Raw genomic sequence first — 16900 nt, 5'->3', positions numbered from 1 at the left:
ACTATTTAAAAATATACAATAAATAATTATTAATAAAAATTATAATCAATTTATTTTATAAAGTAATCAATCTATTTTACAATCAATAATTTTTATTAATAATTTATTTTATAAAATAATTATTATATATTTATTAATAATTTATTTAAAGTAAATATATAAATATATAAAAATTATATATATAATACATACGTATTATATATAAAATACATACGTATCAAAAATAATTTATCTAAAGTAAATATATAAAAATTATATATATAATACATACGTATTATATATAAAATACATACGTATCAAAAATAATTTATCTAAAGTAAATATATAAAAATTATATATATAATACATATGTATTATATATAATTTATTTAAAGTAAATACATACGTATTATAAATTATTATAAAAATTTTTATAATACATACATATTATAAATTATTTTTGATAATTTATAAATTATTTTTTATTATAAAAATTGTAAAAATTATTTTTGATTATAAAAGTTTTTACCCTTACATACGTATTATAAATCAAATCATCTATAACTTAAAAATGATTTATATTTACGAAAATTATAAAAATTATATAATTGATTATTATAAATTATTATTATATATAAAAATTATATTATTTAAATGTTGCAGTGTTGTGGGTGTGTGTGGGTGTGGGTGTGGGTGTGGGTGTGTGAGTGTGTCAGAGTGTGGCTTGGTTTTGGCTTGTGTTGACAGTAGAAACGTTATTTGAAATAACGTTTTCTAAAAAAAAAAAAAAATTATACGCACAGTGAAAGCGCGATTTCAAATAGCGTTTTCTTCAAAAAAAAAATTTATACTAAAAGCGCAATTTGAAATATCGATTTCTTAATTAAAAGCGCGTTTTGTAATAGCGCTTTCAGTATTCATCAAATTTTTTTCTCCAAACAGTGAAAACGCGATTTGTAATAGCGCTTTAGCTTAGTTTGGAAAATCCGTCCAAACTAGGCCTAGTTTGGGAAATAAGATACAAAAAAGGCTTAATATGGGAAAAGCCCCCTAGTTTGGACGGACTTCCCAAACTAGGCCAAAGCGCTATTATAAATCGCATTTTCACTGTTTGGAGCCCAAAATTTGATGAATAGTGAAAGCGCTATTACAAAACGCACTTTTAATTAAGAAATTGCTATTTCAAATCGCGCTTTTAGCATAAAAAAATGTTTCTGAAGAAAACGCTATTTGAAATCGCGCTTTCACTATGCGTATAAAAAAATTTTTTTTTTTTAGAAAACGTTATTTCAAATAACGTTTCTACTGTCAACACAAGCCAAAACCAAGCCACACTCTGACACACTCACACACCCACACCCACACACACCCACAACACTGTAGCATTGAAATAATATAATTTTTATATATAATAATCAATTATATAATTTTTATAATTTTCGTAAATATAAATCATTTTTAGGTTATAGATGGTTTGATTTATAATACGTATGTAAGGGTAAAAAAATTTATAATCAAAAATAATTTTTGCAATTTTTATAATCAAAAATAATTTATAAATTATCAAAAATAATTTATAATATGTATGTATTATAAAAAATTTTATAATAATTTATAAGACGTATGTGTTTACTTTAAATAAATTATATATAATACGTATGTATTATATATATATATAATTTTTATATATTTACTTTAAATAAATTATTTTTGATACGTATGCATTTTATATATAATACGTATGTATTATATATATAATTTTTATTGATTGTAAAATAAATTGATTACTTTATAAAATAAATTGATTATAATTTTTATTAATAATTATTTATTGTATATTTTTAAATAATTTATAAAGATTATAATCAATTTATAAATAATTTTTGCAATTTTTATAATCAATTTTTACATACGTATGGCAATAATTTTTATAAATTATTTAAACCATACGTATGTAAGGGTAAAAAATTTTAGGTTATTGATGGTTTGATTTATCATTTATCAAAAATTTTACCCTTAAACCATACGTATGTAAATGTGAAAATGGGTTTATTGTAAATGTAAATGTGAAGATACGTATTAAATTATTTACATACGTATTAATTATAAATTTTAATAAATTATTTTTGAATAATACATACGTATTATAAAATGTGAAGATGGATTTACTGTAAAAAATTTTAAATCAAAAATCTAAAGATTTAAATAATACATACGTATTATAAATTATTATAAAAAAATTTATAATACATACGTATTATAAAATTTTATTAGTAAATTATTATATATTTATTAATAATACATACGTATTATAAAATTTTATTAGTAAATTATTATATATTTATTAATAATTTATTTAAAGTAAATATAAAATACATACGTATCAAAAATAATTTATTTAAAGTAAATATATAAAAATTATATATATATAATACATACGTATTATATATAATTTATTTAAAGTAAATACATACGTATTATAAATTATTATAAAAAATTTTATAATACATACGTATTATATATAATTTATTTAAAGTAAATACATACGTATTATAAATTATTATAAAAAATTTTATAATACATACGTATTATAAATTATTTTTGATAATTTATAAATTATTTTTTATTATAAAAATTGCAAAAATTATTTTTGATTATAAAAATTTTTACCCTTACATACGTATTATAAATCAAACCATCTATAACCTAAAAATGATTTATATTTACGAAAATTATAAAAATTATATAATTGATTATTATAAATTATTATTATATATAAAAATTATATTATTTCAATGCTACAGTGTTGTGGGTGTACGTGGGTGTGGGTGTGGGTGTGTCAGAGTGTGGGTTGGTTTTAGTTTGTGTTGACAGTAGAAACGTTATTTGAAATAATGTTTTATAAAAAAAAAAAAAATTATATGCACAGTGAAAGCGCGATTTCAAATAGCGTTTTCTTTAGAAAAAAAATTTTATGCTAAAAGTGCGATTTGAAATAGCGATTTCTTAATTAAAAGCGCGTTTTGTAATAGCGCTTTCACTATTCATCAAATTTTGGGCTCCAAACAGTAAAAGCGCGATTTGTAATAGCGCTTTAACCTAGTTTGGGAAATCCGTCCAAACTAGGCCTAGTTTGGGAAATAAGATGCAAAAGAGACTTAATATACAAAAAGCCCCGGAGAAATGGGCGGGTACCATCCAGCCCATACCTATGAATATTTGAAAAACATCACTTAGCTGGCCTGGCCTGAGGGAAAAAAAATGGGCTTGGCTTCTGTCCAGTTCTTAATCGGATTGGACCGTGCTGTTGAGCCTGTGGAGGTTCATCACGGGTCCCGTTTTGATAATCTGAATCATTTAATATGTAGAACTCATCGAGTATTATAAGCCTATAAAAAATCACGTTAATCGGATATCGGTAGCTATGCTATCAAATCAGTTTTGTATAAAAATAAATAAACGGTGAATAAATTAACGGTTGACAAAAATCTGATTTGATCACATAGCTACCGATATCGGATTAAAGTGATTTTTTATGGACTTATAGTACTCGACCAGTTCTACACATTGAACAGTTCAGATTATCAAAACGGGACCCGTGGTGGGCCCCCACGGGCCCAACAACACGGTCCAGTCCGATGAAGGATCGGACTGGACAAAAGCCAACGCCAAAAAAATAAGAAATTGTTTGGTTCGTATGTGAAGATATAATTTTTTTAAAAAAAAATAAAATTTTGTTTGGTTTAAATTTTTTTTGAAAGGAATTCAAAATTATTTTTTTTTCCTATGCATTAATTCATCACTTTCTCAATCACTTTTTCTCTTATACACATCTATTCAACAATAACATAATATCAAATCATCACTGTACGAGGGCGAAATATCCTCTGCTTTCCGTACTCCTTGGATTCAAGCTTCACGTGACGGCGTCTAACTTGGCAACACAGAAACGGTGAGCTGCCCGGCGGTGGGTTGCCGGATAGACCCTCCGACGATTAAGTTAGATCACTTGAGGAAGAAGAATACTGTTAGAGAGAGAGAGTCCCTCAAAGTTGCATACCTCTAACGTTCATCTTCCATTCCTTTTTCTAGGCTGGCCATGCAGCCTCAGGATTGTGCGCGCACTACTTCTGCTGTCCTTCCCTGGACAGGTGCCAGTGTTTGCCTCTCACCACCTTACGCGTGTAAAGGCCAAATCCTCCAACCAGTACATGCAGAACTGCCAAACGGTATTGACGCATGCCTGGAGCAGATTTCCTCTCCCTCACGCCATTGGCCCAAGGGGCACACTTCACCGGAGTACCACGATCGACCCACCCCTCGTGGAGAATCGCCAACACAAGCAACACAACCGAGCTGTGTCTCGCCAGCCTATCCCTTGGAAAGAAGTAAAAGTACGATGCTCATGGTCGAGCTGCGTGGGATCGATCCATCCTGGCTGACCGGCCGCGAGGCATGTCGGCCTTCCCCCACTTTACCTTCACTCTAGGTTATATGAAGTCAGGCCATCTCGGCTAACCGGTCGGAGGCATGCCGGCCCTCGCCCCGTCCTCAATCTAGTCTGGGCTGTCCTTAGCTCGATTGCGTCATACCACTGCGTGCCCAACCGAATGTTCAGCCATGGCGCGGCCCGACGAGGCCCTGGACCACACCTGGTCGGTCAAACTACCCCGGTCGTGCAGATTAGGCCGGAGAACCACACCAATTGAGAAAACAGGTCTGCTCCCGCGAGATCCGTCCCAACCGGCGTTACCGTGGGTCAGTCGTACCAATTCGGAGCAAATCTCCCTCTCAATTGCCCCTTAATCCCATCCGAGCTAATCGTGATTGAGGTTACCACCATGACCGAGCTAACGGTCCCCGAGTTGCGCCAGTACCAAGCCGAGCGTGATTGGCTTCAAAGCCATTGCCGAGCGTGATTGGCTTCAAAGCCATTACCGAGCTATCCTATTTGGTCGGTCATTGCTTCAGTAGTCTTGTCAAGGGTCGTACAGCCGTACTAACAGAGCCGCCCTTGCGGTGCCACGTAGCCTCACGCCATCGGTGACGTACGGCCCTACAGCTGTCTTTTCACGCGCGAAATTCAAACGACTGCTGCCCATTGGCTTTCCCATTACTTTTATACACAAACGAGGGGTCAAACACCCCCTACTGTTCATCTCCAACCACGAGCCCTAAAACCCTAGCTCTCAAAACCTCTCAATTTCTGTCATTGCTGCCGTTATTGCCCATTTGCCTCCTCTACATTCGTTTTTGCTCCCTCAGAAGCTGCAATCGAGCTCGTGATCGATTGATCCCCTCTTGGCATCCATCGTCGGTAAGCTCCTTCACCCTTGTTCTTCGTGTTCTTCACATTTTCAAGCCTATGTTCTTCGTGTTCTTCATGCACTTTGTTTAGGGCAATAGTTGTGCACCCTAGAAAGAACTGGAACTGGAATCGGAAAAGCAGATGGGGCTCCCATGCCCCTTGTTTCTTCGAGTAAAACGTACAAACTTTGAATTTAGGATGAACAACTTGAATCTGGGTAGGACCGAGCTAAATAGGTAACTTAGATCCATAAATAAAACTTCAGCCGAACAAAAATTAGTTTGTGGCTTCTCGTTGAGGCCGCGACCGTGCTGGATAAAGGGAGTCAGAATCGAACTATGAAGGCCAAATCGGCCAAATAGTCGAGCTGAGATAGGGGGCCGGCCAGTCAAATGGCCCAAAAACCCTTGACCGAGCCAGGGACTCCACGTAGAAGTCGTGCAATTTATGCCGCGCTAACCCATGGACTTATTTCTTAATAATGCAAAACAAACTAGGACCGACCAAGCCCGTCCAACATTACTTCTGTTGGAGCTCAAAGTCCGAACAAACACACAAAATTTTCCACCGAGATACAGGCTAAATTACCCAATAAATAAAACCAAGATAGATGGGGAAGTACCGGTTCATGGTGAGCTCGCCCGGTGCACTAGCCGAGTTTCGTAGGGAGTACAACATTCCAGACGATGTCCATTTAGAGCTGGCCAATAAGGGAGATACCCCATGGGGTGACCTAGATCGGTGTCCCTTCATAGTCGTATCCATCGTGGAAGGAGGGCTTCACTTCCCAATCCAACCCTTGATCTGCGAATTTTTGAGACAGACAAGGCTTTGTCCGACCCAAGTCTCAAACAACACGTACAAGATAATAAACGGCGTGACCGAGCTAAATCGGAGGCTCGGTCTCAATCTCAGTCTCGCCGAGATATTATATCAATACAACCTTAGCAAAAATAAGGGTGGGTTTTGCTGGTACCTGAAGGTCAAGAAGGGCCGAGCAAAATTCATTGAGGGTAACCCTGATAAGGAAACAAATGACGATGACTTCTTATGGGTGTCCGGTCGTTATGAGGACACCGAGGCGCCCATACCGGGCTAGTACATTAGGAAAGATTTTGGCAGTGCTGGTGAGTAGCTTGGCAGACTACACTACTTTCTTTTTGCAATGATTTTCTTCTTGCCGATCTAACACTTGTCATCTTTTTTGCAGATTACAAGCTCTTGGGCAACGACTACTCCCGAGCTAATCAAGAGGCCATCAGAGTTCTGCTTCGTCATCTGGCCGAGGAAAGGGGGTCTCCAAAACTCCTCGGCTTCGAACCGACCTACCACTACACAGCACCGCGCAAGAGCAGGGTGACTGACTTTCTTCGTGCGCCCTCTTTACAACCAGGTCCAAATCTTCCACCGATCAGACTTGTTCCCCTCACCGTCGAACAAGAAATGGCAAAAATCCGGGCAATCAAATCAATGATCACTGGAGAACCAAGCGACTCCCAGCCACCAGAGGTATCTGGAGAGACTTCCTCTACTCCAGCCGGGCAAAAAGAGGGAGCTGTGCTGGCTCTTGCAAGCGAACCAACAGGCCAGTCGAAGAAGCGACCGAGAAAAGACCAAACCGAGCAGCATCTAGTCGACGAAGATTCAACCGAGCACACATCTACCGAGTTGGGTGACCAGACCGAACAACTACTCAGTGGGCTATCCAAAACCCCAACTCCCTCCTCGAGATCAAGTACAAAGGCCGGGCTATCTCTGAGGCCGATTCAGTGTACGCGGACAAGGATTACTCCCTCGGTTTCAACATGACCAAGGGGCTAATCCTTCCCGCCGACATGAAGAAGCACGACGAGCTGTCCGACCTGAAGGTGCTTCGCTCGGCGGCAAAATCAATCTTTTTGGTAAGTTCTCCACTCTTTTTTCTTCAAGTTATTGACCGGTTTTTGCTCAGTTTTCTAAATTCTTACAACCTTTCATTTGTGTTCAAGCCGCGCAAAAGAACTATTTCGCACACGATCGAATGATCGCAGTGCGACAGAGCCTACGGGACGTCATTGCGAAAACAAGGCCAAAACGGCCAAAATAGTCAAGTTGAAGGCCGCGCAAGAGGCGACCGAGGCCGAGCGCGATACGCTAAACCAGAAGTTGGGCCGGGCTGAAGAGGATAAACAGCGGGCCGTGAAGTCGACAAAGGCTCGGTACCTCGCCGAGTTGCGCAAACTTCGCGATGCCCATAAGGAGGAGAAGGACAAGACGGTTGACGACGCCGAAGACCGGGGGTATGTGCAGGGCAAGAAGACTTATGAACGGCAGGTTCAGGCGACGAATGACATCTTTTTCCAGTACGGCTGGAAAACTGCCGTGCAAAAAGTTAGCCTTGGACAAGACGCCGAGATGTTCCAGCATCCGCCCGTTACCTATATCCCGGTCTACATGCAGGCGTATGCCACCGTCGCTCAAAAAAGGCTCATTGAAGAGGTGAAGAAAGCCGTCGAAGAAGAAGCTGCTGCTGCACAGCCCGCCGACCAAACCCCTCATGAAACTTCTGAGACAGCCGAAGATGGCGAGGCCGAGCAGGAAGTTGTTGCTGCGGAAGATAAGACCGAAGAGGGCTTGACCGAGCAGACAATGACAACTGTCGAACAAACCATTGAGATTGATCTTGACTGAAGACCCATTGTTTCCTGTCCTTGTTGCTTTTTATTTTTCTCTCTTTTTTTTTTTGAATGTAACCAGGCTAGGCCCCTCCTTTGTAATGTAATTTCCTTAATCAATAAAAATTTGAACTTTTTGCTCATGGATCTTCTATTTCTGTTCGGTTGCTACGTGCAAAATTTCTTCATTCAAATGTTCATGAATCATAACTGGTAGGTCGGCTATGCCAAGCCAAAATCAGAATTCCTTCAATTTTTGAGCGAACGTCACCATTTAATTTGGCCGAGCTAAAGTCTGCTCGGCTTCATGAATTGGGCAAAACGCGAACGCTCAGATTTGGGCGAGCGAGAATCAGCTCGGACCTTGTAGATGAAAAACACTAATATTTTGACGGACCGAGAAAAAATCAGCTCGGCCCTATAGGAGGTTGGATGTATCGCCAAAATTTCATTTTGGCCGAGAAAAATCGACTCGGCCCCTTTCATTTTGATAAAACGCCAAGCATCATGGCCCTTTCGCCAAGCGAAAATCATCTCGGCCTTCTTAGATTGGCAGAACACCAATATGTCCATGTGGCCGAGCAAAATTAGCTCGGCCTGTTTGAGTTGCGTAAAACGCCAACATTTCATTTGTCCGAGCAAAGTCAGCATGGCGCTTGTAAGTTGGACAAGACACCAACATTTCGTTGGGCCGAGCAAAGTCAGATCGGCTCTTTTCAGTTGAACAAAACACCAACATTTCGATTTGGCCGAGCAAAATCAGCTCGGCTTGTGGATTGGTCAGAACACCAATATTTCATTTAAGTTGGTCATGACGCCAACATCCCAATTGGGCGAGCAAAAAGCAGCTCGGGCCTTATGCAAATTGGACAATACACCAATTATTTCACTGGACAATACACCAACTGTTTGTGCGGTCTGTTTCTATACCAGCGAGAGGAGATCAGTTCGGCCTCTTTTAGGTTGGTCTCCCTGCCCCTGGCATCCTCAGAGGCCCAATATCCTTGCAAATCACATAGTATAAACAAAAAGTAGAGACATTTTTCATTACAAAGAGCAGTGCTATCCTTACATCGAATGCCAGAAGGCTAAAGGTCTAGAAGCTAAGCAACAAAAGCGATTACATTTCAAAAGTAAAAGATCTTGAGGTTGGCTGCGTTCTACGATCTGGGGATAGCTTTACCATCTAAATCTTCCAGATGGTATGCCCCTTTGCCTGCCAGGCCAGTCACCTTATATGGTCCTTCCCAATTTGCACCAAGTTTTCCTTCGCCAGGGACCACCGTGTTGCCCATTACCTTTCTCAAGACCTAGTCCCCGATTTTGAACAGTCTGGGGTGCACAGCCTTGTTGTATTTCTTAGAAAGTTCCTGCTGATAGGCCGCTATGTGGATCAGAGCCCGTTCTCTTCTTTCCTCAGCTAGGTCAAGCTCCAATGCGACTGCTTCATTGTTCAAATCTAGCTGGAGACTCTCAAATCAGATAGTTGGCATACCAATTTCCAGCGGGATAACGGCTTCCATGCCATAGGCCAAGGCGAATGGTGTCTCTTCGGTCGATTGCCTCGGCGTAGTGCGGTATGCCCAGAGCACATTAGGGAGTTCTTCAGCCCACTTCCATTTGGCTTTTTCAAGACGCTTCTTCAGCCCATCTAGGATGATCTTGTTGGAGGCCTCCGCTTGCCCATTTGACTGAGGATAGGCCGGTGTCGAATTGTAGAACTCAATCTTCAGTTCTTCGCAAAATCTGCGAAAGAGTTTCCTATCGAACTGAGTACCATTATCTGAGATGAGGGCCTTTGGTATATCAAAGCGAGTGATAACATTTTGCCAAACAAACTTTTTCACATCTTTTTCCTTTATGGTTGCCAATGGCTCGGCCTCAACCCACTTGGTGAAGTAGTCGGTAGCAGCGATGAAGAACTTGTGGTTGCCCGAGGCAGCTGGGAGTGGCCCCACAATGTCCAATCCCCAAAGCGCGAACGGCCAAGGACTTGTAAGGGGGAGCAACTGTCTGGCTGGCTGGTGGATTTGGTGAGCGAATTTCTGACATTTTTCACACCGGCGAACATATTTCTGCACATCTGCCTGTATACATGGCCACCAGTAACCTTGGGAGATTGCTTGGTAAGCCAAAGATCTGCCCCCTGTATGGCTCCCGCAGATGCCCTCATGAATCTCATAGAGGAAAGCTTCCACTTTGGCGAGATGGACACACTTTAGGAGCGGCCCGGTAAAAGACTTCTTGTACAAGGCTCTGAACAGCGAGAGCCAAAACCGCTCTGACTTAGCCCAAATTTTGTTAGCTGCCTTCTTTTCTTCGGGCAGAACTCTATCTTTTAGAAAGGTAATGATGGGGTCCATCCAGAAAGGTCCCAAGTCGGTGCAGAGTACCTTGGGCACTTTTGGCTCCTCAATGCTTGGCCGAGGCAAGAATTCTATCATCAAGGGATTAAGGAAGACTGATTGCATAGATGCAAGGCCGGCCAGTTCGTCTGCTGCGTTGTTTTCTTCACGGTTGATTTGCTCCACTCGTATGGCGGCGAACTTCTTGATCTCTGCGCACACCAGTGCCTGATACTTGGCCATTCTTTCATCCCTGGCCTCATACTCCCCGGAGACCTGATTGACCACCAGTTTGGAGTCGTTGAACACCATGAGAGCCGACGCTTTCATCCTCAATGCACTCTTTAGTCCGCACGAAGAGGGCTTCATACTCCGCCTCATTGTTGGACGCCAGAAAGCCGAGCGTAATTGCTTGTTCGATGACCAGCCCGTCCGGGGAAGTCAACACGATACCCAGCCTGGCGCCATGCCTGTTAGATGCCCCGTCGACGAAGAGCTTCCACATCTCTCCAATAAACAACTTCCAGCAGTCAGAGGGTTTTTGTGAGCTTCTCAACTCCAAGGCTCTGGCCGGCTCATTCTGGTCTCTTTCCTTGCCTTGGCTGGGTTCACACCCCAATGAGTTATACGGGTTCTCAAGTTCGGCTGCCATTTGCTCTTCTTCCACTTGCGAGCCGACATTTGTCACCGTTGCCTGAACCACGGGCTGTGCCAAATCCGCTCTAGCCAAGTTAACCGGGCAAACCGGATGCATTCCAGGGGCAAATTCCGCCATAAAGTTTGCAAGGGCTGGAGCCTTGATTGCGGTGCACAGTCGGAACTTGATGTCGTACTGCCCCAATTCCACGGCCTATTTCAAAATTCTCCCGGTAAAGTCTGCCTTTTCAAAGAGCACCTTAAGTGGAAACTCAGTCAGCACAACTATTGCATGGGAATGAAAATAGTGCGCCAGGTCTCTCGAAGCCATCATCAGGGCCAACGCTAATTTTTCCAGTGGAAGATATCTCGTCTTAGCCGGGAGCAGAGTCTTGCTTACATAGAAGATGGGCATATGCTAGATGCCTTCAGCACGGACTAGGACGGCGCTCACTGCATATTGAGAGACCGCCAAGTAAAGATACAATTCTTCACCCAGTTTTGGCGTGACCAAGATTGGGGCTGAGGAAAGGTACACTTTTAGATCCGCCAGTGCACGGTCACATTCGTCATCCCAGAAAAACTTGGCCTTCAAAGTTTTGAAGAAGGGCTTGCAACGATCTGAAGACCGACTAATAAATCTATTCAGCGCGGCTGCCATCCTGGCAAGATGTTGCACGTCCTTTGTGGAGTTTGGGTGCTCCAGCTCCTGTACAGCCTTGATTTGGGATAGGTCGGCTTTAATCCCTCGGTTTGTGACGAGAAAACCCAGAAATTTCCGGAGCCGACTCCGAAGGCGCATTTGGAGGCATTCAAACGAAGCTTGTGGTGTTTAAGTATGGCAAACATCTCCGTTAGGTCGGTGAGGTGTTAAGACTTCTCCTTACTCTTTACCACCATATCGTCAATGTAAGCCTTCATGGTGCGGCACAGCAGTGAAGCGAACATCTTTGTCACCATCATTTGAAAAGTTACCCCGACGTTTTTCAGTCCGAACGGCATGACTTTATAGCAATACAAGCCCCTGGGAGTAGTGAACGATGTAATCTCTCGGTTCGGTTCATACATGGCTATCTGGTGGTAGCCGCAATATGCAACCAGGAAGCTAAACCTCTGATGGCCAGCGGTCAGGTCCACCAGCTGGTCAATAAGAGGGAGGAGGAAGCTATCCTTTGGGCATGCACGGTTGACCGTCTAGTAGTCGACGCAGACTCGCCACTTGCCATTCTTTTTTGGAACAACTACCGTGTTGGATATCCACCGAGGGTATTACACTTCTTCTATAGACCCAGCTTCCAGTAAGTTTTTCACTTCTTCTGCCACTACCTCGGCATGGTGCAAGGCTGAGCGGCGTGTCCTTTGGATGACCGGCCGTGCATTGGGGAAGACATTCAACTGGTGGCAAATAAAGCTGGGGTCGACGCCAGGCATATCGTAAGGCGTCCACGCTAAAGCCTCTAAATTAGAAACCAAAAAGTTGACATAATCTAACCGCTTGGCGCTAGACAAAGATAATCCTAAGAGGAAGAACTTAGTTGGGTCGTTCTCGTCGATGCGCACTTCCACCAAATCCTCAACTGATTTTTCCTTGGCCTTTCATCCTATGTCTTCAAGGACCTCCTTTCTCTCAGGTCCCTCAATCATTTGGACAAATCCTTTGGCTGCTCGGCTGCCATTTACCGCAACGAAACATTGTTTTCCCATCACCTGGTCTCCCCAAACTTCCTCTATTTGTCCGCTTGGCGCCGGGAAGTGCAAAACCTGATGGTAAGTCGACGTTACTGCTTGTATGGCGTGCAACCAGCCCCTGCCCAAAATTAAGTTGTAGGTGGATGGAACTTTGAGCACCCAGAACTCTACTTGCTTTGTGACTGAACCCGCTTTGACTGGCAATATGATCTTCTCTACCGGCCATTCTGGCTGAGAGTTGAAACCAACCAAAGGGGACGTCGTAGGGGCCAAGTCCTTGTCCTCCAACTTTATTTGTTTGAACGCGTCATAATACATAATTTTAACCGAACTTCCCTGGTCGATCAAGATCCTCTTGATGTCAAAGTCTTTGACGCGAAGAGTTACTACTAGGGTATCATTGTGGGGCATCTGGATCCGCTCCAAGTCCCTACTCGAAAAGGTAAGGATGTCCTTCTCCTCGGTCTTCCCTTTCTTCACAACGGGTTGAACGGAGAGCACTTCCCTCATGTGCTCGGCTTTTTTAATCATCTATCTGAGCTCGCAGACCCTTGCTGGTTTAATGATGCCATGGATGACGTTGATTATGCCTTGGGGTGCTGCCTCTAGGGCGGCTAGGCCGTTTGGCTCGGTTTGCCCCAATGGCGCGGCTTTCATACCCCCATCTATGTATTGGTCAATATATCCCACAACCACTAGCTCCTCCAAATGTTGTTTGAGCGGTAAGCAATCCTCCGTTTAGTGTCCTCGTTCCTCATGGAAGGTGCAACGATATCTTGAATTGAAGCCTCTCTGTGCATTCCCCAACTTGGTCGGCCAGCGGACAAAAGGCTCATCTCGGATCTCACTTAAGATACGGTAGATAGGGATTTTAAAGACCGTGGTGATTCCAGTCCATGCTTCAATTTTCTCTTGGCATCCTCCTCTGCATCATGCGGAGCGTCAGCTCGGTCGTTTCTGCGACCTTTGTTTCTATTATCGCGATTTGGGCCACAACGTTGATCTTTTGACTGGTCGTTTGGGGAGTTATCCTCCTGCCCGACCGAGTGAACCTTCCCCGCCACCCTTCTGTCCGCCGTGACCAGATTAACCTTCTCGGTCGCGGAGACGGCATCATCCTCCACACGAATGTGCTCATTGATCCGCTACATCAAGGACTCTATGGTTGTGGGTTGGTGCATTGTGAGCGAATCTCGCAGCCTATGTCCGACTGGGAGACCCCGCTTGTATTGAGTGATCGCCAGATTAGTAGGGCAGTCGAGGATTTCGTTGTAAGTTTCCCAGTATCTTGCATTGTATGCCTTCAACGAACCTCCAGATTCCATCTTGATGCCTAGGAGATGGTCGACCTCCTTAGGTGTTCGCGTGTTGGTCTTGAATCTGGTGACGAAGGCTTCCGCTAGCTGCCACCACCCCTCGATACTCCCCTCTGGAAGCCTTTCGAACCATTTCAGGCCCAGTTCTCCTAAGCTTGCTGGGAATATGAGGCACATCAAGGCGTCATTGCGCTGGTGGCCAGCCATTACTTGCCGGTAATGACTCACGTGCATGTACGGATCCGTCTTGCCGTCGTACAAGGTGAACTTAGGCTGGTGGAATCCGGCAGGGAGCGGTGTACTCTCGATTTCTGGAGACAGCGGCGTGGCTGTAAGTCTCGCCAGCTCTTTGTCCACTAGTGCAGGGGCCATCACCCGGGGCATTGGCATTGCCACTTCTTCGCTACAACGAACTTGGGTGCTCAACCTCTGCAACGCCGATACTCTCTGAGCCTCTCGACGGCGCGCCCTCTCCTCCAACACATCCCTCAGGTCTATGGAACGGGTGGAGAAAGAGTATCGCGACGTCGACGACGGGCGCGAGGAGCGGTAGGTGCTGTCGCGTGTGAGGGACCTTCCCTCCCTTGGGTCGAAATTCCCAACCCCGTAGTTTCTGGTGATAAAGAGAGAGCGTGTCCTTTCCTGGCGGCGGCTGCTAAAACGGGAAGACGAGGTGCGTTCACTGAGGTTACCCTCTCCAGCAATACCCTTCCCCTTAATCTGGTGTTTCAGCATCTCCATCTCAGCCGCCATCTTGAGGATGAGGGCGTCCTGGTCTTTGAGTTTATGTTCTAGGTGCTGCGCGCGAGACTCCCCCCGCCGTCGACAGCCCTCTGGACTCTTCGAGCGATCAGTGCTCCTCCCGCGTTTGTCTCGCGTACCTCGTGAAGAAGTTTCTAGACCCACCATGGCTGGAACATTTGGGGGGCCTTCTCTCCGTCGGACAGACTCTGGTGTGATACCATCGACGACGGACAATGGAGTTTCGTCATTGTTGGCCATGGAAATGGTCGAAGAAGCTTAAAGAGCAAGGTTTGAGTATCAAAGACTTCCCACAGACGGCGCCAATTGTACAGGGGTGAAATATCCTCTGCTTTCCGTACTTCTTGGATTCAAGCTTCACGTGACGGCGTCTAACCTGGCAACGCAGAAACGGTGAGCTGCCCGGCGGTGGGTTGCCGGATAAACCCTCCGACGATCAAGTCAGATCACTTGAGGAAAAAGAATACTGTTAGAGAGAGAGAGTCGCTCAAAGTTGCATACCTCTAATGTTCATCTTACATTCCTTTTTCTAGGCTGGCCATGCAGCCTCAGGATTGTGCGCGCGCTACTTCTGCTGTCTTTCCCTGGACAGGTGGTAGTGCTTGCCTCTCACCACATTACGCGTGTAAAGGCCAAATCCTCCAACCAGTACATGCAGAACTGCCAAATGGTATTGACGCATGCCTGGAGCAGATTTTCTCTCCCTTACGCCATTGGCCCAGGTGGCACACTTCACCAGAGTACCACGACCGACCTACCCCTCGTGGAGAATCGCCAACACAAGCAACACAACCGAGCTGTGTCTCGCCAACCTATCCCTTGGAAAGAAGCAAAAGTACGATGCTCATGGCCGAGCTGCGTGGGACCGGTCTATCCTGGCTGACCGGCCGCAAGGCATGCCGGCATTTCCCCGCTCTACCTTCACTCTAGGTTATATGAAGTCGGGCCATCCCGGCTAATCGGTCGGAGGCATGCTGGCCCTCGCCCCGTCCTCAGTCTAGTCCGGGCTGTCCTTAGCTCGGTTGTGTCATACCACTGCGTGCCCAGCCGAATGTTCAGCCATGGCACGGCCCAACAAGGCCCTGGACCATGCCTGGTCGGTTAAACTACCCCGGTCGTACAGATCAAGCCGGAGAACTGCACCAGTTGAGAAAACAGGTCTGCTCCCGCGAGATCCGCCCCAACCGGCGTTACCGTAGGTCGGTCGTACCAATTCGGAGCAAATCTCCCTCTCAATCACAAACTCCCAAACTCTAAAATTATTTTTAAAATATATAACCAAACAAATCAAAAAAAATTATAAACTCTCTCTCCAAAAATTTTTAAAAAAATTTATCTCAAAACACAAACCGAACACACCCTATATATTTAGGTCGGGTTTCCATGGGTACTTATAGAGTAGGTTCTCCATTGTCATCCCTTGCTCATCCGAGTTCGACCGATTCATTGTCAAAAATGTAAAATTGTCTTCAATTTAAACTATTTACCTATTTTTATTAAGTAAAATTGTCAAAAAAAATATATTTTAGTCATTAAACTCAACTTAGGGGTACATAAAATATATAAACATTCTTTTTTTCATTAAGTTTATTGAATAAAATATTCTTTTAGTTGATTTTGCTTAACGAAATGGACAAATAGTTTAGATTGAAACCAAATTTAAAGTTTAAGGGTCAAACTTTGAGAGTTTGTTTTGTAATTTTTCTTTTTTTTAAATATATTATAAAAAATGGTTCCAAACAGATTTACAGCTTATAAGAGGCCAAAATGAATGTATGTTGTATGAAGACTCAATAGAGACGAATTCAGGATTATCACTATAGGGGGCGAAAGTATGTTTAAGGGTACAAATCCTTATAATTTTAAATTATTTTAAAATTTTCAATAAAATATTTGATATTTTTCAAATTTTTTGGGGTGCGGTCGCCCTTGTCTGCAACCCCTAGAGCCATCCTTGGGCACAACGATGCACAATCTAAAATATATATTTCAATATAAAAGATATGACAATATTTTTATTTTTTTTTATTCATACTATTAACGAATTTCTGATGAAAAGAGACAAGTATTGTATAAATTAAAATCTTAAGAGGACTTAGTGTAATTATACAAATTTATAGATTGTATTGTGTTTTCTCCAAATTTTAAGGTAGTATAATTTATCCTAAATATTATACAAGTGCAGGAAGGAAAAGTCTAGAGACCCACCTT

General features: G+C 42.9%; 1 protein-coding gene across 1 annotated transcript; it reads right to left on the bottom strand.

The window, feature by feature from the left end:
* Positions 1 to 12518: 12518 nt before the first annotated feature.
* On the bottom strand, positions 12519 to 13121 carry LOC145795991 (uncharacterized). Its single transcript, XM_082880950.1, has one exon. The coding sequence runs from the start codon at positions 13119 to 13121 to the stop codon at positions 12519 to 12521; it is 603 nt and encodes a 200-aa protein (XP_082737076.1).
* Positions 13122 to 16900: the final 3779 nt, after the last annotated feature.

Source organism: Camellia sinensis, chromosome 7, assembly GCF_055761805.1.
Source record: "Camellia sinensis isolate YWXY chromosome 7, ASM5576180v1, whole genome shotgun sequence".
Taxonomy (NCBI): Eukaryota; Viridiplantae; Streptophyta; class Magnoliopsida; order Ericales; family Theaceae; genus Camellia; species Camellia sinensis.
The sequence above is the reverse complement of the archived record's forward strand: the minus strand, read 5'-3'. Positions and strand labels throughout refer to the sequence as shown.